Source organism: Mugil cephalus, chromosome 13, assembly GCF_022458985.1.
Source record: "Mugil cephalus isolate CIBA_MC_2020 chromosome 13, CIBA_Mcephalus_1.1, whole genome shotgun sequence".
NCBI classification, from domain to species: Eukaryota; Metazoa; Chordata; class Actinopteri; order Mugiliformes; family Mugilidae; genus Mugil; species Mugil cephalus.
The window spans coordinates 1,340,424-1,362,116 of record NC_061782.1 but is presented as its reverse complement, the minus strand read 5'-3'; the positions used below and the strand labels follow the sequence as shown (position 1 = coordinate 1,362,116).

The 21,693-nt window shown below is 43.5% G+C and overlaps 1 protein-coding gene across 1 annotated transcript; it reads right to left on the bottom strand.

The window, feature by feature from the left end:
- Positions 1–505: 505 nt before the first annotated feature.
- Positions 506–21,178, bottom strand: tbc1d12a (TBC1 domain family, member 12a). Its single transcript, XM_047602606.1, is given in 14 exon segments — positions 506–2,077; positions 3,048–3,306; positions 4,127–4,236; positions 4,351–4,479; positions 5,924–5,995; positions 6,086–6,180; positions 6,276–6,359; positions 8,110–8,216; positions 8,299–8,416; positions 8,499–8,581; positions 10,006–10,130; positions 14,246–14,381; positions 19,695–19,807; positions 19,809–21,178. Coding segments are annotated over 14 exon segments (2,514 nt in total). The 5' UTR covers positions 20,820–21,178; the 3' UTR covers positions 506–2,005.
- Between the last annotated feature and the right edge of the window lie 515 nt (positions 21,179–21,693).

The following is a 21,693-nucleotide window of genomic DNA, read 5'->3' as shown; positions in this document are numbered from 1 at the left end:
CCAATAACAATTTTTATTTATATAAAACAGGACAAAATAGTAACTTCATAGCATCTACTGACCTGATCGACACATAACAACTACAACTCCCATGAGGCCTTTTTTTTTGTAGTTGTAGTTCAGAGTCAACTTTACAATAATTAAGAATAATGAACCACAGTAAAGACAACTCGTTTCTACCAGGACAGAAAAATTAACTCCGGGCCTCAGGCGCCATCTAGTGGTTGGAGGAGTGAACAACAATGTTTAAAAAAGTGCTGAGAAAAAAGATTTTACTTTCTCCACCACCTTTAAATTCTCCCCATCTTCCTCCCCCTCTTTTTTACTCCTCTTCCTCCTCGTCCTAAACATTTTTCCTGCCTCTAATCATCTCGTTTGTTTCCTCTGAGGAGAAAACACATAAAACATCTTAAAAACTGAATCAACACAAACCAAAGGCTCCGTTTGCTCAGATATTTATTTACACATTTATTTAACTAGTGGCCATTATATGAAAAGAAAGAACTGGTTTTATTTTCATTTTATTGTTTGTTGTTGTTGTTTTTTTTTTACAGTTTATTTACATCACTTATAAGGCATCATGAAAAAAAACAGAACCTGTACACGGAAATAAATCTGACGACAAAAAGCAAAACAAGAAGCTGAATGAACGCGCGCACAAACACACGGAAGTAGAAAAAGACACTTAAATAAAAAAGAAGAAATGATCACGTTACTTCGGGAAACCGAGCCGCTGAGGATTCTGGGTAATGACGCACTGAACCGCCAGCATCATATTGCACTTTATTTATTTATTTATTTATTTATTTATTATTTTTTAGAAACGTCCGTCGATCGATTTAAGATTCAAAACTAATATTATTTTTTTTTCTTCTTGAACTTTGAATAAAATCCAAATAAATTGGTTTAAAATGGATTTAAAGTTGGAAAAATGAAAAACGAGACAGAAAAGAAGATGAGGAGGAATGGAAGTTTCATTCATTATATATTTTTAATGATTTATTTTTACTCGTGTTGAATTGTTGATCAGGGTAAAATCTTCCTCTTGGTCCACATTTAAAGTTGTTGTGTGTCTGTGTAGTGTTGTTGTTGTTTAGTGTGTCAACAAATCAAAGTGTGTGTTTTACTTTTAAACTTCATCTTAACGACGACGTCGACTCTTTAACGAATCAAACATCTGAAACTTTCAATAATTTAATTTAAAAAAATGAAGCGGAGGAGAAAGAAACGTCTGAGGATGGAGAGAAGAAGAGAAGGAGGAAATTAGAGAAAAGGAAAAAACTTTGAAGATCATCAGTTTTATAAAGAAAACAAATCTGTTTTTTTGTTGTTAGAAAACAGACAGAACAGATTTTCGTCTTTTTTTCTGCAGCTCAGAGTAAAAAAAAACAACGTTCGGCTACAGAAACGTATTGAATCTATAAAATATTATTAAACAGCTCATGATGACGACGACGACGATATGAAACCATCAGGTAATAAAAAGGATTTAATTGATAAAATAGTTGCCGGGTGTTAATTTAATTAAACTTAATTGCAGACATGTTGTTAAAGTAAAGAAGCACTTAAATAAAAAAATGTTAAAAACCTCCTCCCACCTTTAATTTAAGGACTTTTCTTCCTCTAGTTTGTTTCTGTGAGTGTTTGTGACGTAGCTGCTGTAGATAAAGTGCTCTGAGGAGGCAGCAGACGCTCAGGAGGAGGAAACACCTGTGGAGTCATCGTGTTTGGATTTCAAGCTAAAAAAATAAAAAACGAAACGTGTGAAATGAAGAACCATGAAGTCGTCTCTGAGCCTCGGACAGAGAAAGGGGGCGGGGCTTGTCCTTAGTGGGTTTATTCCATTGGTTCCCGTCGAGGCCTCGTTCAGTGTTTTCTGACGTTTACTATAAAATACTGCTGAGAGGTCGGAGGCTCTGGTCCCGACACGGGGTTGGAGGGAAACTCGGCCTCCGGTTTAGTTTGAGGGGAGGCGTTAGCTTAGCTAGTGTTAGCTCAGCTAGTGTTAGCTTCTCAAAGCCGGGCTGGTGTTTCTGTCCGAGTCTTTAGCTCCGTCCTTCATTAACGCAGAGAACACCTGGAAGGAAACAGGAAGGAGACGCGGCGTTAGAAAAACTACAGGTACACACATTCACTGGAGAGGAGGGGGAGGAGCTGGAGGAGGAGGCGGAGTGAAACCAACTCAACTCAATTATCTTAATTAACGGAGCCTGAGTGTGTGAGGACAGGGGGGCGGAGCCTCAGTGTGTGTGAGGACACGGGGGCGGAGCCTCAGTGTGTGTGAGGACACAGGGGCGGAGCCTGAGTGTATGTTAGGACGTGGAGGCGGAGCCTGAGTGTGTGAGGACGTGGGGGCGGAGCCTGGGTGTGTGAGGACGTGGGGGCGGAGCCTGAGTGTGTGAGGACATGGAGGCGGAGCCTGAGTGTTTGAGGACACGGAGGCGGAGCCTGAGTGTTTGAGGACACGGGGGCAGAGCCTGAGTGTGTGTGAGGACATGGAGGCGGAGCCTGAGTGTGTGAGGACGTGGGGGCGGAGCCTGAGTGTGTGAGGACATGGAGGCGGAGCCTGAGTGTTTGAGGACACGGAGGCGGAGCCTGAGTGTTTGAGGACACGGGGGCAGAGCCTGAGTGTGTGTGAGGACATGGAGGCGGAGCCTGAGTGTTTGAGGACACGGGGGCGGAGCCTGAGTGTTTGAGGACACGGGGGCGGAGCCTGAGTGTGTGTGAGGCACGGGGGCGGAGCCTGAGTGTGTGAGGACACGGGGGCGGAGCCTGAGTGTGTGAGGACATGGGGGCAGAGCCTGAGTGTTTGAGGACACGGGGGCGGAGCCTGAGTGTGTGTGAGGACATGGAGGCGGAGCCTGAGTGTGTGTGAGGCACGGGGGCGGAGCCTGAGTGTGTGAGGACACGGGGGCGGAGCCTCAGTGTGTGTAAGGACATGGGGGCAGAGCCTGAGTGTGTGAGGACACGGGGGCAGAGCCTGAGTGTGTTTGAGGATGTGGAGGCGGAGCCTGAGTGTGTGTGAGGACGTGGGGGCGGAGCCTAACCTGAGCCCAGCGGCGGTTCCTGCTGATCATGTGCGTGGTCGCCATGGCGCTGAAGAGCGTGTGCGCCTGCAGGTCGTCCGGGAGGCGGGTGAGGAACTGGGCGATGTGGATGAAGTCCATCTGCAGCAGGACGTCCTCATACAGGCGCAGGACGCCCAGACCCGTCCGGAACAAGCTCTCCTCCCCGTCCCGGCAGAACACGTCCCACACTCGGCACGCCACGTCCAGGGGGAGGGACTTACTGTACAGGGTGAAGATCCTGGAGACAAGAGACAGAGACACAGACAGAGACAGAGACACAGACAGAGACAGAACAAGTTCATCTCAGAGCCACAGGAGACGAGAACACTCACTTCCTTGCTTCCTTCCTCCCTCACTCCTTTCCTTCCTTCCTTCCCTACCACCCTCCCTGACTAACTCAAACCCTCTCTTCCTCTCTCCTTCCTTCCTTCCTTCCTCCCTCCTTTACTTCCTTCCTTCCTTCCTTCCTTTCTCCTTTCCTTCCTTCCCTTCCTCCCTCCTTCCTTCCTCTCTCCTTTCCTTCCTTCCCTCCTTTCCTCCCTTCCTTCCTCTCTCTCTCCCTCCCTCCCTTCCTTCCCTCCCTTCCTTCCTTCCTGACTAACTCAAACCCTCTCTTCCTCTCTCCTTCCTTCCTCTCTCCCTCCTTCCCTCCCCCCTCCCTCCTTTCCTTCCTCTCTCTCTCCCTCCCTTCCTTCCTTCCTTCCTCCTCCACCCTCCCTGACTAACTCAAACCCTTTCTTCCTCCCTCATTTCCTCCTTCCTTCCCTCCATCCCTTCCTTCCTCCTTTCCTGCCTCCCTCCCTCCCTCTTTCCTTCCTCCCTCCCTCCCTCCCTCGATTCCTCCTTTCCTTCCTTCCTCCCCTCTTCCCTCACTCCTCCCTCCCTTCTCTCCCTCCCTCCCTCCCTCCCCCCCATCCTCCCTCCCTCCTTTCCTCCCTCCCTCCCTCCCTCCCCCCCTCTCTCCTCCCTCCTCTTCCTCCCTTCCTCCTTCCCTCCCTCCCTCCCTCCCCCCTGTCCTCCCTCCCTCCCTCCCTCCCCCCCCCTGTGCAGTGACTGACCAGTCTATCAGGTAGAGGTCGGGCGTCAGGTTGTTGGTCTGGAAGTGGCTGAAGAGACGAGGCAGATTCTCCTCGAAGAAAATCTCAAAGGCTGCGAAATACTTCAACATCTGAAACGTTGAGAGAAGACGAAGCTTTTTTTAAAAGCAGATAAAACGATTCGCTCACGGACGTGTTAATTTAATCTCCTGTGTGATTGTGACTGATGGTATTTGCTGGTTCACCAGTTCGTGGTCGACCCTGAAAAACGCCATCTGACAGGGTTTGTTGAGCAGGTTGGCGAAGGTGATGAAGGCTTCGGCCTCCTCCAGGTTGAGGATGAGCACGGCGGCGATGAAGGACATTCCCTGCACCTGGAACATTCATTCATTTAAATAATATTTTATTTATTATTATTCATTTTAAAATATTTTAAATATTTTTAAATCAGCATCTTCATCTTTCTAAGCCTTTGACTCCACATGTACACGAGTTTCTGAGCCCTCTGCTGCACCCACACAGTAAAAACTGATCTGCCCCCTAGTGGACTCATCACGCCTCTGCAGGCAGGAGCTTTTGGCAGCCATTTCCAAAATGGCCGCCTATGTGGACGTTTCCTGCAAGAAAATCTTTGCTAATTTCTAAAAAGGTTGCATGAAGAATATTATTTACGCTGTTACTCATATTTCTGGTGATTAATTTAAAGATCAGTTAAAATATTTTTATTATTATTATTATTATTATTATTATTATAAAGAAGAAACCGAAACAAATATTTGAGATGAGAAGACACAGACATTAGAGCGGCAGATATTAACATAGTTCTTTCCTCACGTGTCTCAAAAAAAAAAAAAAGTCTTTAATTAAATATGTCAAAGACTGTTTAGACAAGTATAAATAAAATAAATAGAAATTAAATAAAGGCATTTTAATACTTTTTCAACTTCAGTGTCTTTACAATATTTTCCTTTATATTTGAAATGTTATATATAAAATTAACTGTACTCAGTAAATGGCCATAACCCCCAATGTGGCATATATGATAAAAATATATATATATATATTAATAAAATAATGAGAAAAATAGATTTTTCTGACTAAATAAATAAAACTACAACTAGCTGCAGATAACGCAGGCAACAATTTATTAAACTGAACTATTTCAATAAATACAAAATATAAACTCGTAGATGTCGGCAACATGAAAGTACTAAGAATTTGCTTTTTAATAATAAAACCAGGAATGTGCCCTTTAATCAAAAGAAATCAGATGAACCGAACAACTTGTTGGAGTGATTCTGACTTTTGTGAGAGTCTCGGCTTTAAAAAGAACAAAACCATGAATGAGCTCCGTTTACTTCGGCCGTGTCCTAAATAAATAACTTTCTTTATGAAAAAAGTTGGAATGATGAGACGTTAAATCAAGCATCAGCTCTTATAAAGCTCAGCTAGTTCACGTCACGTCTGGATGTTTCCTCCTGGTTTGTGAGAAATAATCTAATTTATAATAATCTTAAATCTCCACAGTCTAAAAAAACAAAAAAGCATAAAAAAGGCATAAAACTTTAAGTGGTAACATTGATTTCTGTGAGATGTGTTCAAGAGCAATAGGAAAAGACACAACGAATGCACAACGTTTAAAGGAAAATGGAAAAATTATGCAAAAAAAATGCATAAAAAATCTGTTTTTCTACGTGATTTTTCCGTTTTTTTTTCCTCAAGTCATTAGTTTCTTTCTAAGGAGCCACTGGTTTGGACATTTCTTCTTTTCGGCATCACAACGTTATTGGAGACGTGCAAAAAAAAAGGCGGACTCACGTAGCCGATGTCGGGTCGGTAGCAGGTGTAGGCGCCCAGGACGCTGTGCAGCAGGTCGTGGTACGGGCCGCCCTGCACCAACAAACAAACAAAACACAAACTTTACCCCCGTTCACCTGCTGCAGCGACGCAGCTTCACATTCGACAGCTTTTACACTTCACCTTCTGGAAGATGAAGAGAGAGGGGAAGGTTCTGGAAATGTCCAGTTTGATGAGGTCCAGACTGGACTCTCTGTCGGCCAGAGACGCTCCTCCGTCTGGAAACACAACAGAAACACAACAAAACAAAATGATTTTAAGTGTTTAAACTTGTGTTTTTATTTCGTAAACGTCCTTTAAAGCTGAGTGGTACCGCTCTCGTTGTCGTTGACTGAACTGGTCTCACTGTAACTCCTCCACTTCTCTTTGGCTCTGGACAGAAAGATCTCGTACAGCTCTGAACAAACGCACACAAAAAAACACAAAAGACACGGAGAGATTTCTTAAAGTCTTTGTTCTGGATGAAACATTAAACTCTGGCGTTGGTCTGGTGCTGCCGGGAAAAAACACTGACATACGATTCTACGATTCGTCTGTGGCTGAACAGAAAATATATGTGAAGTTTAGGGACATTTTTGACCATTTGGGCAAAATTTTCCTCTTTATTTTGTCTGTGTTTGTGTTAATTTTTTATAACAAAGTGCATCTCTACATTCTCTACAAAGTTTGAAATTTTAAAAAAAAGTGTTGAACACTAAAAATAACAAATTTGACCATTTTTCTCATAAATTAAACTCTAATATTCCAGAATGAGTGATTTTACTGTGTCATGGCTCAGAGATTAAACAATGCAGTTATAATGGAAGTCAATGGGAAAGATTTGCTGCCCTCACGAGAGGGTAGTTAATCTTAAATCTGATGCTACACAAAAACTAACAAAGCAATCACGTCGTTATTTTAGATAATAAAAAAGAAAACAAAGCCCCATTCACCCGACATTAGTTTTATGGAAAATAGCTGATTTTTCATGTTTCTTTTTGGCTAAAAACAACATTTACTTAAAGGAATTTCAAGGGTTAAAATTATTTGGTTGGTTTAAGAGATTTATACAGAAAAAAATATTAATCAGTTACATTTTTATAGCAGTTTTGGGCCATTTTTATCTGCTGAGGTTTCAAGAGGGAAATAATTTAACTGTTAAGTTTCCAGAAGTCACTTCACTTCTAAAGGTCTGAGTTTTACTGTGAACATCACATGGTTGGTGAGTCTGTAACCACCAGATACTTGTAACCGGAGGAAACTGTTCTTTCTTTTCTTTTTGGCTTCATCAACATGAACATCAGCCAATGTGAGAGAGGCCTTTAGCTGCTGAGAAGTTCCCCTGGTTCCTCTGGTTCCTCTGGTTCCTCTGGTTCCTCTCCCACTATGAAGGAGTGATGTTTGTTGGTGGACCAGAGGGAGTTTACAAAGACATGAAGAGGAAGTTTCATCCGAGTAGTTTTCTTCTGGGAAGTTTGAGGTTTAAATAAGAAACTCTGGGTAAAACCGTCAGAAACGTTCTTAACCAGTTTCCTATTTACTTCTCAGATGAAACGTCTTCTCAAAACTCTACAAGTCTGTGACAGATGCAAATACGCAGAAGCCGACTTACTGCACGGTTTAGTTTTATGGCCAAGACGACAAAGTTACAAAGTGAATCCTGTTATAATTTTGTTTGGCGTCTGAGAAAGTCCAAAAAAAAACATTCTCATCTTCTTCTCTGATTTTTTGCAGCAGTGGATAATGATACTAACGAAGACGTTCCATCCAGAGAACGTCGGATACGTCTGAACTGGAGGAATATAAGAATATAAGAAGAATATATAGGAATATAAGAAGATCTGGGGACCAATGAACACATTTTTAAAAGAACACGTGTTTCTACTGCAGCGTCCCTCAGGCTGGACGGGTTTCTATGTTTGTTTTATTATTATTTGTCTCTGTAAGTTCTGTCCGTTTGATCGTCCTATAATGTTAGTTCTTAAAGTTTTCTTGTTGTACATATACGAGTCTTTCTGTTCCCAGTAAAAATATGTGAGCTTTATTATTTCTTACTAATTAAAACCCTGTGAATCTCTGGAGGTCTGAGCTCAGTCTGATGTGTAATATCGCTTCACTTTCCAGACTGAACTCAGACTTTTTTTAATAAACGACGTCCGGGCTCAAACCTGGAGTGATGTTGAGCTCGTTGCCGATGGCGAGGCTCCACACTCGCCCCCTGACGCTGGGAGGAAGTCCCTGCCACCACAGGTCCCTGACTCGCCTCGTCGCCTTCCTACAAACACACACACCAGGTAAACACACTGCACAAACACAAACACACAAACACACATAGTGTTTCATGTGTGGCCACGTACACGGCGTCCCAGTGAGGCAGGATCTCGGTGTTCCAGATCACCATGGCGTTGGAGATGCTGTCCTCCTGCCGGTGTCTCTCCTTCATCTGACGCTTCTTCCTCTGGGCTTCTTTCAGCTCTGACGGACGAGAGGCCACAGATCAGAACCAACAGTTCACAGAGTTCACGGAGTCTGAGACTCAATAACGTTAAAGTTCTACCTCTCCTCTTGGCTCCTGCCACCATCTCCTCGTACTCCTGCTTGTGCCTCTGAGTTTCCTCCGTGGATTTGGCGGGAAGGTTCCTGGAGGACAGACAAGGAGACGATGACCTACATGGACAGAGTCTCTGGACCAACCACACAATCAGGACCTCTCTAAGAAACCTTAATAATCAGAGTCGTATATATCAGAGAGAGTGCTGATTGGTTCTGAGCTGGTCACGTGTTTCATGGGCGCCATGTTGGATCCATCTAACCAATATTCACCCACAGAGAAGTGGATTAAATTAAAAGGTAAAATATGCCACAGGATCAGGAAAACACAGAGGAAACTCCACCGTTTCCCCAGTGAACAAAAACAGAGAAAGTTATGGAGCAGAAGATTAAAAGGAAGAACTGGACGTCAGCTGGTTTCTCTCTATGATGTGATGAGATAAATGTCAATGTCTCTGTTTGACGTTTGTTAAGATTTTATATAGAAAAATAAAGTCACACCATCATTAATGTGAACCTTGATCTTAAAAAGACCCAAATTTACAAATGAATGAAGTTTGAAGTTAGCCTAGCCTTATGCTAGCCTTATGCTAGCCTTATGCTAGCTAGTTATCTAGACTAAAGGCTTAGAAAAATAGCAGCTAGCGTCATATATACTGTGAAACCCATGTGTTCATGTAATTTATGTCCATGTAGATAAACACATTTAACTGACACGTAACTTTACCTCAGTTACTACTAAGTTATTAAGGCTAGCATGCTAATGCTATAATGCTAACACTAAATAACAGTGAGACTAGTTTCATAGTTTTTCTAATTTTTCTGTGTAATTTGAACCTTTTAACGGTGATGGATGAACACGGAGACTGAGGAGAAGGTAAACACAGCTCCATGACTGATGAGGTGATCGGGCTACAAAGCTTTTTACAGCTTATTTAAGATATTTAAAGGAAGTAGACGCTGAGATATTTAAGTGAGGACCTTTTACATATTAATAACATTAATAACTAGTTACACTGTAGAATCTAAAATCTGATGCAGGAAACATTTCAAGTCAAATAAAACTTAGAAATGATCATTTCTTGTTTCAACTTCATTTCAACTTATTAGTTTGCAGCATATCAGCCTCCATTTTTAAGTCGAGACGTTTCTACGTTCATGTTGTCTGTGTAAAAACTTCAGATAGATTCAACTCACTCAATCGTGTTCATTCAGAAATTTAACATGTATTTTATTTAGGTCTTTTAAAAAGGATGGAATTAAAAAAACAGACCATTACACTTATGGTGCCAGTATTTTTTGCCAGTTTATTCGTCTTCTTGTCTTGTTTCGAAGGTATTTTCAGTAACAGTTACGTTAATAATAGATAATATTTGTGGGAGGGGGAAGTTTACCACTTAAAAGCAGAGAATATATTTTGCACGAAACTTTTAACAGATTATTAAAACTCCTGTCCATCAAAAGCTGAATCCGATAAGTGGACTGTGATTCCCGTGGTTTGAGTGAACACTTACGACGGCCGGTCCTCCAGGATGAGGGCGGTGGTGGAAAGAGGCTCAAACTCCAGGTTCTTCCTCCTCCCTGCAGCCAGGGGGCGCTGAGGACACGACGCCGCGCTCGACTCGTCCGTCTGCTCCAACTGTGGACGCCAAAAAACCAAGAAACGAGCTTAAAAAATGCTCCTCTCCAGCAGCTACAGACACATTTAAATTAAACAAATAAAGTTACCAGAGGATCCATCATTAGTGAAACATTATCTCCTTCAGAAGATTCAGAGTCAGAATCAGAGCTGCTGAAATGAGCTTCAAGTCAAAAATAAACTTTTCAAACGTGTCCATGACAACGAGGTGATGTTCATCAGAGGTTCACACGGATATAAGACTGTGTCTGGGCCAAGAAAAGGACGTTCAGGTGTTTTAATATGTTTTAATCAAGTTTCATTTTATCTGAAACTGCACAAAAACAACCTAAAAAAAGCTGCATCATCTTCAGTTTAATTCAGTGGGAAAAGAAAACAGGATGAAGAACCTGAACTGAATTCTTCCGGTTAGAGGCGAATATCTGCTCATTCATTGGACAGAACTTTGTTATTTGGATATAAACATTTTACTCAGAAGAATAAAAGAAACTGAAAACTCCTTGTTGATTTTTAAAAGTCTGTATTTAAGTTGTTGGTTGTTTTTTGGACTTTTAAATATTCTGTTGGTACCATGATGCTAACGGTGCTGATGCTAACGGGGCTGATGCTAACGGTGCCGATGCCAGACTGATCTGGATGCTTCATGTGGTTTTCAGTGAGGTTTTAATTAGCTTAGCATCCTTAGCTCTATCGCTGTGACGTCACGTCAGTTTTTCTCCTGCGTGGATTCAAAATGTCTGAGAACAAAAACGTTTGTCAAACATTTGTCACCTCTAAAGATGGAAAACTGGAAAAAACTGGTATCAGATAACAGGGTTCACACTGGAAAAGTGAAGCACAAGGAATTTGATTTAATAAGTTTCCAGGTCTGGAAATGTGTGGAAAAATATTCACGTTGCCAAAGACTGTTTAAGTTTCTAAAAAATGAAATGATATTTATCTACGTGTGGATCGATCTGTTTATATATATATATATATTCAGATTAATGAAAACAAAAATTAATTCCACTATTTAGTAAAATCCTATAAATTTGAATTTTTTAACCGAGTCCGTTAAATAAAGTGTGAAACTTTTGAAATGTGAAATATTTAATAGAACCTGAACTGGTTCCATCGTCTACAACCTGGACGCTGGTTAATCCTGAGGAAAAGACTGAATGTCTTTGTGTCTCTGTGTCTCTGTGTCTTTGTGTCTCTGTGTCTTTGTGTCTCCGTGTCTCTGTGTCTTTGTGTCTCTGTCTCTCTGTGTCTTCGTGTCTTCGTGTCTTCGTGTCTCTGTGTCTTTGTGTCTCTGTGTCTTTTTGTCTCTGTGTCTCTGTATCTTTGTGTCTTTGTGTCTCCGTGTCTCCGTGTCTCTGTGTCTTTGTGTCTCTGTATCTTTTTGTCTCTGTGTCTTTGTGTCTCTGTGTCTTTGTGTCTCTGTGTCTCTGTGTCTTTGTGTCTCTGTATCTTTTTGTCTCTGTGTCTTTGTGTCTCTGTGTCTTTGTGTCTCTGTGTCTTTTTGTCTCTGTGTCTTTGTGTCTTTGTGTCTCTGTATCTTTTTGTCTCTGTGTCTTTGTGTCTCTGTGTCTTTGTGTCTCTGTGTCTCTGTGTCTTTGTGTCTCTGTGTCTCCGTGTCTCCGTGTCTTTGTGTCTCCGTGTCTCCGTGTCTCTGTGTCTCTGTGTCTTTGTGTCTTTGTGTCTCTGTGTCTCTGTGTCTTTGTGTCTCCGTGTCTCTGTGTCTCTGTGTCTTCTTGTCTCTGTGTCTTTGTGTCTCCGTGTCTCTGTGTCTCCGTGTCTCTGTGTCTCCGTGTCTCCGTGTCTCCGTGTCTTTGTGTCTCCGTGTCTCTGTGTCTCTGTGTCTTTGTGTCTTTGTGTCTCTGTGTCTCTGTGTCTTTGTGTCTCTGTGTCTCTGTGTCTCTGTGTCTCCGTGTCTCCGTGTCTCCGTGTCTTTGTGTCTCTGTGTCTCTGTGTCTTTGTGTCTCCGTGTCTCTGTGTCTCCGTGTCTCCGTGTCTCTGTGTCTCTGATTCACAGCTGTGTGTCCACGGGGACAAACGGGCTTTTCATGAGCGTTTTCTTTCAGCAGGGGGAGACAGAGCTTCCTCTGTGAACGTCTTCAGCCTGAAGCCAAAGTCACGTAGAGAAATAAATAAATCATGTGACCGATGGAGCGACTTCCAAGTAAAAAAGCGCTGGAAATAACTTGAAATAACCAGTGATCGGATCGAATCTCACATTTAAACGGATGCAAATGTCAGACGTGACTCGTATTTCGCTGCTTCCTGACGAAACGTTCCTCCCTGTAATAATCACAGCTTCCTCTGACATACACGATTAAACAGCCCGGTTTCTTTTTTTGTTTCTGCAGATTATTTACTTCTCCGTGGAGCCGTCTTTTGTTGCGTGGAGCCTTTGTGTGATGTCGCAAACAGGAAAGAGCCGAACCTAAAGCTGCTGCCGCAAACTTGGAAACATGTTATTGTCTCGCTGGAGACTCTGCAGAGTTTCAGGCTGAATAACGAGAACCAGCCGGCGTAGTGAAAAGAATCAGGTCACGGCCGATACCAGGTCATTTTAAGACTTTCAGTTAAGATGGTGATTCTGGCCGACGTCCCTCTTTTTTCTTCCTCCTCCACAGATTTGTGTCTGACGTGTCAACCAACTTAAGCCAAACCACATCTGGACGCCTCCTTTTTCCAGATGAATCATCCGAGTCTGGCCGAGTCCGTGAGAGCGAGGGCCAACGCGAAGGCCACCAGCTGTCAGACGGTTTGTTGTGAGCAGCTTCCACAGATCAGCCAGAAAAACACTTCAGAGCTTTAGCTTCGTCTTCGCTAAAAGTTTATTTACCATAAAAACATCCACACGTTCCTTGTTGTTTCGGTTCAGGTTGGACACATCACGTCCATGGAAGTGTCCTCGGGTACCACCTGGTCCCAGGGAGGACAGAGGGGTGGATTGTGAGTGGGAGTGGGGGGGTGGATGGGGGTATAATCATCCTTTCCCTCCTCAGCTGCAGGCTCCGTGTGGACGTTGCTTAGCGACCGCGTACACTCACAGCGTCTCCGTGGGAACAGATGCAGCAGCAGCAGCATCGTCGTCTTCTTCTTCCCGTCCAGTTCTTCTTCTTTCCTTCTAGCGAAGCCTCCGTGATGTTAGCGGAGTCAGGTGGTCACTCATCACTGTGTTTAACTGGACCGATCTTAACTACGGGGTGAGAACAGGAAGCTGACGTCTCCATGGTTACGTGGCAGCTGAACGTGGAGATTAGCAGCTTTAGTTTGAGGCTTCAAGGGCAGAAACAACTGGAATCCAGGTGTTGTGGTTCACATTTAGTGTCAGGTGATATTAATTTATGCTGTAGTTTTTGATGAAAAATCCTTCTTTGCTTGATTAGACATTTTGTGTTTATATATATATATATATATATATATATATATATATATATTTTTTTTTATTATTATTTAAATTTTGAACCACAAATAAGTTTCTTTAAATGCACATTAACATGAATCCAACATATTTTAGTAAAATAGGGGCGATATATTTATTTATTATTATTATTTATTATTTTAGCTCAACATATAATAATAATAATAGTCCCTGTTTTGGACGAACTGTCCTGTGGCTAAAGACGTCCCCAAAAAAATGTCCCCGTTTGTAGCGTTTTATGAATGAGAAAAAAACGTTTCTCCGGTCGCGCTGCTGTTGAAATCACAGACTTATGAGTTTACATGTGTTTAACTACGAATAAATGTGTCAAAACACATGAGACTGTAATTGTCTCTGTTTCCTCATTTCATCTTGATAACATTTAATTATTTTTATATAATCTCTGAGCTGTAAATGTCCACAGAAATGTGAAATGTGATAAATCAAAAACAACAACAAAAACTCTCTGTAATTTAAAGCAAACGATGCGTTTTCTCCACAGATTCCTCCTCAAACCTGCAGTGAAGCATCTAAACTGATCTCAGACAGAAACATGGATCAGAACCAGAGACTGTTCATGTCTAGTTCGTGCAGAACCATTAAAACAGCTCAGAGATCAGGTTGAATGTTGCTGCTATAACCTGGTTAATGAAGAGACGAACGATTAACAGCACAAACAAACAAACACAAAAAAACCATCGACCTGCTGCTCGGACGCCTCCGACGCCGGATCTTTGCCCGGATCGTCCTCTCGGGGAGCAGCCTTCCCGAACAGTCGCCACCCCGTTGCATTGTGGGACGTCGCCCTGGGCTCTTTGGATTTCCTAGAAAATAGGCTCCTGGAGGAAAAACAGGAGGAGAAAGAGTGAAGTTACGACGATGAAACGTAATATAACAAAGAAATGATGTGAAATAAAAGCAAAGAGCAGAAAACACAATTTATTTGAAACTGAAAGGATCATTTCCATTACTGGTTTCATTATATCTCATCCCATCATCCACATTTAAAGACTTAAAGCTACGAAGCAAATAAAACGTTCAACTTTATTCAAATGTATTGACTGAAAAGATGGTGCAGATTAAAAGAACATCACAGGATGAAAACACACAAAAAATAAAGAAAATAAACACAACGACGAACTAAAATAGAGATGGAACTATTTTAATCTCACTAGGCTCCATTTAAATTCCAACCACAACCAGTAACTTCAGTAACTTCAGTAACTTCAGTAACTTCAGCCTTTTTCAACAGAACTTTCACCAACAAAATACAAAAGTCCAAAAAACTCAGAATCTGAAACATTAAAACTATTTTAATCAGTATTAATCAGAAAACATGACAATCACATCATCTCTCTAACATTTTACACTTTTAACAGACTCATTGGTGTTTTCATAAAAAATACATGAAATAAAAAATAAGTACAATCACTGAGAATTATATGAAAACCATTAAAAAGAAATCTAATTCTAACTGAACCTATGAAAAACCATGGAAACCGTCCAGTTTCTTCACTTCTTATTTACAAGTAAACAAAAAAAATCAGCCGATTCAACTTTTACCTTTTACTATTTTCATATATATAAAAACAGTGTTTATATAAATATATAAACACTGAGACCAAACTTAGACCAGAAAAGCTTCTTCCTCCTCGACTCCATAAGTTAAAAAACACAGAACTAATATAACCCACGACGCTACTATGCTAATTAGCTCCGGTCTAATCTAGCGAGGCAGCATTTAGCCTCCGTCACTGCTTTGGTTAAAGTGATAACACCATTTTTAAGCTAGTTATCGTAGCTTTAGCTCGCTAGCATCAGTCCAGCGCGACAGACACAATGAGGAAAGTCACGGGAAACAATTTATCAGCCACCGAACGCTGAAGAGTCGACACCTCGATGTAAAACACACGAGGTTTTATCCTCGTTTGTCCTCAGTATAAGAAGTTTCTCCAAAATAAGTCAACAAACTGTCGCGTCTTCTTCTGTGGTGGTTAAGCTGATGTTTAGGAGCCGGGATCAATGAGACTTTTTGGTCCTAACATGTGTTTGTTTGGTTGTGATCCATTAAAAACTTTCAGTTTAAACGACGGAGCAAAAAACAGCATCGACGCTGAGCCAAGATGTTTTAATCAGACTGTTCAAAGACTTTAAATATATTTAAACATCAGATTTATTTCATTTTAATTCATTTAAAGTCGCAAAGTTCTTTCTAGGAAAAGTCTCGGCTTTTCCAAAATACGCATCGTTTTTTCACTGGATTTCTGTAAAACATCTGTTTCTTTTTCTCCGTCAAACAAAGAAGAAGTGAGACGACGTCGGACTCAGAGGAACATTTCAGTTCCTCAAACGAATTCATCCCGATCGTGAAGCAGCAGCAGCAGCAGCTTCTAAAATAAGATGAAAAGTGCCAGATCATCAGTTCTGCAGCTTGTTGCTTTGGGGGAGAAGAGAAAGAGGAATCGTGAAAAGGAAGTGGAGGCGCGAAGGAGAACAAACACTGAGCGCCGAGCAAATATTATTCCTCCCGCTCAGCGGCAGCTTCGCTTTCTTCACCCTCTCAAGAAACGAGAACTCGCTTTCAGACTCGTCTCCAGCCGCGTTCACACCAGAAATAAAGAAGAGAAACACTTTGCAGCCGGGTTGTGAAATAACTCGTCATCTTCTGGTTCTGGTTCTGGTCCTGGTTCTGGTTCTGGAGGGAGAAAGTAAATCGACGCATCCAAAGAGTCGACCACAGAAAATCAACCAGTTCAGGAATAAAAGAGAAACAAAACCTGACGAATCCGACTGATTCAACTACACCTGAAACAAACAGTTCGTCCCGTCTGATCATAAACTAATATACTCATTTAACTCTTTTCATTTTTATCTGCCCTGTTTTTATTTGTTACTTATATCCTACACGGGAAATAATCCAGGACCTGAGAATATAATTTGTACAGTTGACAAATAAAAACCCTTGAATCCTATGAACTGAGCTGAGTTTCTTTAATGTGAATCTTATTTAATGACAACATCTTTGTAGAAGGTCAGAAAAAAAAACCACAGTGACAAATAAAACTCAATTATAACCAAAAAGAAAAAAGGTTTCTGCTCTAGAACTGAACGACGTTTGTGACATGAGAAGCTCGTCTTCGTGTCTTTATCTCAGAGCAACAAGTGAAAGAACCGAGCAGAAATAGAAAAGAGGAAGTTTCTCCTCTGAGCGTAGTTGTGACCAGGTCACATTCAGCACCGAGTTCTTCAAACGCTGTCAGAACGAATAAAGGAATAAAGGATCCTCGCAGCGTCTCATGCATCAGATAAATACGACATTAAAGCGCTGCTCACATCATTAAAGCGTCTTTATTCTGCAGACGTCACACCTGCAGCTGCACAGTCAGCAAACGTCTTTCAACCTACAGGGAAAATCCTGCGTCGTCACAGGTCGATTCTTGTCCTAATATTTCGTCCCAGGTCAAATCATCTCCCTCCTATCGACCCGGGACTTTAGCTGCAGCGTGAAAAGTGAAAACCGTCCTAATAAATTACCCGAGGACGTCGATGCACCTGCCTGTCGACCTCCGCTCATTTCTAACAACCTGAACCATGATTCTCTTAACGCTCTAAATAAAAACGAATCCAGTGCGAATCGACATCTCTGTGATTCAGGGACGAGTTTTCACCTTTTTCTGCCTCTCGTCTCTTCAGAAATATGAAGGATGTTCTATAATTAAAAGCCGGGACAGATGCTGGAGAGTAAAGCTGAGACGTCTCTGAACTAAATCAACCTTTAATGTTGCTGGTTAAACAGCGACAGGTCGTTGGTCATTTCTTCTCTGGGATAAATAATATGAAAAACACATGTTTATTATCTATAACATGCAAAGCAATGAAAACAGCCTCTGACACACAACGGACGCAACTGGAGAAAGCGAACGTTGCACGATTCTTGCATAAAAGTTTTTGTTGCATGTGGTTTTTTGCGATGACGATAAAGTCTGATGGTGGTTCTGTTTCCAGCCTCCCTGATCAGAACCAGAACTTCTCCGGGCCTGAACGGCTGCATGAAAAGCTGCAGCCGGTGCTGCTGGTGTTTGTTATGTGTGAGCGTGAAACCAAACAGCCAGCGTGGAGTTTTTCCAGCGGCGTTCCTCCCCGTCTGCCTGGATTTCCTCTGAGACGCAGCGACTTTCCAGCCGAGCAGACGGATATTTAGCAAAACACAAACGCTCGTACACCTGCCACCGAGGAACCGACGCCGCTAAACTTCTTCTTCTTCTTCTGACGCACACAAACAACTTCCTGCTCCGCGACCGACTCTGGTCCGTCGCCGTGGAGATGAAAGAAACATGGCCGCTCACAGCTGGGAACGTTTTCCGTCTCAAAACAACATCGTTAACTCCACATTCAAACACATCTGGAAACGTGTCGGGACGCTGATCTCACACCCAGCGGCCAGTTCATTAGGTACAACACACAACGCTTCCTAGAGTCCGTGATCACATGACAAAGACAACATGGCCGCCTCCTGGACGACAGAAATGCTCCAGGAAAGATGAAGCCTGTACTATCGGTTAAACTTTATCAAATTTAAAAAACAGTGAGAAAATCACAGACAAAACAAGAAGAAGGTGACGACAGAAACAGAACCAAAAAAACTTGATGCGTCGACCGGTGGAGAGAAAAGCTCAGTTTGTTTATTTGCATTAATTATTTTACGTGTTATTTTCACGTGGGATTGTTTTAAAGATCCAGGTTTTTATTTATTTTATTGTTGTTTTGCACCGTTTACGCTACGTCAGATTCTCTTTAATTTGTTAATGAGAAAATATGATTTGAAGCTTTAATATGTTTTTTTTAATTAAAACTAACTCAGTATAATAAATCGTGAGCAGAGTGAAAATCAGCAGAAATACGTCTGTTCTCTCAGGTTCATCGTCGCTGTTTCACTGAATCTTAATCTGAGGTTTGAACAAACGGCCTCAAGACGTCACAACAAACCTGCTCTGATTTACTCTCATTACTCTCATTTACTCTCATTACTCTCTTTTACTCTCATTACTCTCATTTACTCTCATTACTCTCATTACTCTCATTACTCTGTTTTCACTTTATTACCAGCAGCTGCTTCTAAAACACAAGAGGCCAAACTGGGCTTTAGTCTGAAACGTGTAGGAAGGAAGGAAGGAAGGAAGGAAGGAAGGAAGGAAGGAAGGAAGGAAAAACCACAGGAAGTAAGGACGGAAGGAAAGAAGGAATCTTGAAAGGAAGGAAGGAAGGAACCTGGAAAGGAAGGAAGGATGGAAGGACAGAAGGAAGGACAGAAGGAAGGAAGGAAGGAAGGACGGAAGGAAGGAGAAACCATAGGAAGGAAGGAAGGAAGGAAGGAAGGAAGGAAAAACCATAGGAAGGAAGGAAGGAAGGAAGGAAGGAAGGAAGGAAAAACCATAGGAAGGAAGGAAGGAAGGAAGGAAGGAAGGAAAAACCATAGGAAGGAAGGAAGGAAGGAAGGAAGGAAGGAAGGACAGAAGGATGCTAGTAAGGAGGAAGCTGCCTAGGATTTTCCTTCCCTCCTGAATGTAGGAAGAAACCTAGGAAAAAGGGAAGGACAGAAGAGAAAGGAGGGAAAGGGAAAGGAAGGAAGGAAGGAAGGAAGGAAGGAAGGAAGGAAGGAAGGAAGGAAGGAAGGAAGGAAGGAAGTAGGGAGGGATGGAAGGAAGGAAGGAAGGAAGGAAGGAAGCTAGGGTTCTAGGTTCCAGGCGTCTGAATGTTGAGCTCAGAGAGAAATGAACTGAAGGGAAATATCGATTCCTGAGTCTTTGTTTAGATCAGATTAGATCCTTTATTTATACCAACGAGGAAGCAGGAAGGATGATGGGGGGGGGGGGGGGGGTCAGGGAGGGGGGGTTAGGGGGGGAGGTCGGGGGGGGGGGGTCTGGGTTCAGCCCTGATAGAAAATAAATCATCAGCTGCTTCAGCGCTGAATGAAAACGTGACGTGTTGCAGCTCTAATGTGGCTCAGTTTGTGGTGACGTGGTTTCCTGGGCTTTGTGGTGTTTCCCCACATGACTAGTGTGTGTGTTCAGATGCTCACGGGGGAGGGAGGAGGAGGGGGGGGGGGGGGGGGGGGGGGGGAGTGAGGGGGGGAGGAAACCACCTGACTTTACCTGGTGAAGAACTCAGCGATGCCGAACCTCTTTGGCATCATCTTGGGGTCCGAGCTCCCGTCGCCGAGGTCGGGCATTTGGTCCGGGGCGCTCTGCCTGCGGCCCCCCCCCCCCCTCCAGGACGCCCCCGAAGTCCTCGTCGTAAACCCCCCCCCTCCCATCTCCAAAATAAAAGCCTCCCCCTCCCCCTCCCCCTCCGTCCTCGTCCGGGGACAACGGGGTGGCGTCGCAGCTCAGCGACACGCTGAAGTTGGGGTTAGTCCTCAGACTCTGAGGCCTGACGGGCAAACTGAGGTCACTGAAATCCTCCCCCCCCCCATCCTCATCCTCCTCCTCCCCCCCATCCTCATCCTCCCCCTCATCCTCCCCCTCATCCTCCCCCCCCTCCTCCTCCCCCCTGGTGTTGTGGGGTTCGGACGCCGGGCTGTCGCCGTTCAGCTTGGACGGGGTGGAAGCGCAGGAGGGCGAAGGAAGCTTGGCTCTGGATCCAGGGGGGGTGGTGGTGGTGGTGGGGGCGGCGTCCTCCTCCGAGGGGCCCGGAGCCGGTGCGTCCCCCCCGGGGCACCGAGGGACCGGCCTGCCCCCCCCCTCCCCTGAGCCGTTTTCCTGGGAACAGTCAGAAGAGTCACATGTCTCCCTGGAGATGTGTAAACCCCCGTTGGCTACTTTCACTTCCTCCGTGGAGCCGAGTCTCTGGTCCCGCGGATCCGGCCTCTCAACGCCCCCGTTGGGCACGTTTACATCCGGACCAGCGCGGTTCCTCCGCTGCAGGTTCCCCGCGGGGCACGTCAGCCCCACACACCCGCCTCCTGTTGACTCTACTCCGGGGGTGACTTCCCCTGCATCGCCCCCCGTCTCCGGCGCAGCTTCCTCCTCCGTGAAGCCGTTCATCAGGGACGCGCCGGGGACGCGCCTCCTCTCCAGGTCCAGCATGACCCCCCCGCTGCTGCTCGGAGGCTGCACGCAGGCGTCCTGCGCGTAAACGCGACCCTTCCCGGGTCCCTGACCCCCCCTGACACCGGCTAGCACCGCTGCGCTCCGCTCCTTCAGGGCTCCTCTCGGTCCTAATCCCTCATTCTCGTTCACGTCGACGGCGAGCGAGCCCCCGTTCTCCGCCTCTTCCATGACCCCCTCGGTACCTCTCAGTCCGCCAAGAGAACCTCGGCCCCGGGCGTAAAATCCTGCGGGGACGGCCGAGCTCCGCAGCGGCTGCAGGTTCTGTTGTTCTCGGAGGAAGACGGGGCTACCATCTTTAGCCGGGGATACACTTCTTCTTCCACGTTACCGGACACACAGCGGGCGCAACATGTTAACTTCTAATGTCTAAAATAAAAAATAAAAACATGGAAAACATACATACATATGTATACACACACATATAAATGTGTGTATATTTGTTTGCGCCAGGTGGAAGATTAATTAAATCCCTCAGCTGGCTGCAGCAGCGGCATTCCGGCCACAGTCCGGCGCCATCTTGAAAATACCCCAACAGTGACGTCACCCCTCCCCATCCCACTCGCTGGTGTTTTGATTCGCTGAGAGGTTTAGCAGCGACACCAAGCGGCCGATCTGCGTAATTACACCCACAAATCACGACTCTCCCCCCAAAAAAACAAAACGTTGACTTTACTCATATAATTAGTTTTTACTTCAAGTGACAAAAGTATTCACACTCTTAAATACATACTTAATTAAAAGTACAGATACTTTTGTACAAAAAAAAGAAAAAAAAAGTACTCTGGTAAAAGTAAATGTATTGTACTTATATATATATTATTAATTATTATTATTATTATTATTATTATTATTATTATTAAGAGACTGACTCTTAATAGAAGTTCTAATAAAACTTTTAAACAATTCAATGTGTAATTTTAGTCAAAAGAGTTTGAATAAAATTATCTATTTAATATAAGTATATTATTATTATTTATCATTATTTTATTTTAAGTGCAAAAGTAACAATTTATAACCTGTTCATTTGTTTTCTGATATCTCA